This window comes from Penaeus monodon, chromosome 30 (genome assembly GCF_015228065.2).
Source record: "Penaeus monodon isolate SGIC_2016 chromosome 30, NSTDA_Pmon_1, whole genome shotgun sequence".
NCBI lineage: Eukaryota > Metazoa > Arthropoda > Malacostraca > Decapoda > Penaeidae > Penaeus > Penaeus monodon.
This window is the reverse complement of record NC_051415.1, coordinates 29,679,347-29,680,102: the sequence shown is the minus strand read 5'-3', so window position 1 is coordinate 29,680,102 and position 756 is coordinate 29,679,347. Positions and strand designations below refer to the sequence as shown.

The 756-nt window shown below is 39.7% G+C and overlaps 1 protein-coding gene across 1 annotated transcript in view; it reads right to left on the bottom strand.

Annotated features, from left to right (window-relative positions):
* LOC119592690 (dynein regulatory complex subunit 3-like) overlaps positions 1–756 on the bottom strand; it is a 23,159-nt gene that overhangs the window by 15,717 nt on the left and 6,686 nt on the right. The window contains exon 5 of the mRNA XM_037941606.1: positions 72–278. Within this exon, the coding sequence (XP_037797534.1) occupies positions 72–278 (207 nt within the window). The remainder of the gene's footprint in view (positions 1–71; positions 279–756) is intronic.

Here is a 756-nt window from a genome sequence, read left to right as displayed (position 1 = left end):
TTGTTGTTGTTACAACCTTATTATCGTTTCTGATTATTACTACCCCGCAAACCTGCCCTTCCAAAACCCACTTGGCCATGACAGGATGTATCCCTTGCAGCTGTAGGAGAACACCCATGTCCTTATCGCCCCTGAACATCCTTGTGAAGAGAGACCCGTCGTTAAGCGCCAGGACCCCGGCTCTCCTGTGTTCCTCCTGGGACTTCCTTGCTTCAGCTGCCTCTCGTTCCTTCACTTTCCCTTTTTCTTCTTGCGCTTCGACGACAGACACTTCCGATCTGGGGATAAAAGAAAACGGAAGGTTCGGAGGGAGGAAAATGGGAAAATAAATGAAGTGGGAGGAGGCCTATCATTTTTTCACTTTGTTAGATAAGAATAATGAGTGGTTTGAAAAAAAAAATGGAAATTGGGTTAAATATGTATGGTCTTTTCTTTTTATCCCTCGACTACTGAGACTTATGATGAGAGGAAATAAAAGTTAATTAATTTTTAAAGAAACGGAAGGGTTGAAAATATTTCTTTTTTAATGTCTCAGCGACTGAGATATGGGAATTTAAGAGTTGTGAAAGATTTAGATGGGAGAAAATGGAAAAATTAACGAAGTGGGAATAGCGGGATTTTTAAATCATTTTATCTCTCGCGTTTCGAGTAAAAGACTACTGGAAAAATAAGGAAATGTATGATTGAAAGGGAGGAGAATATTGAGACTACGGATCTAAGGCTACAAGAAAATTTAAGATTTAGATGAGAGACAAC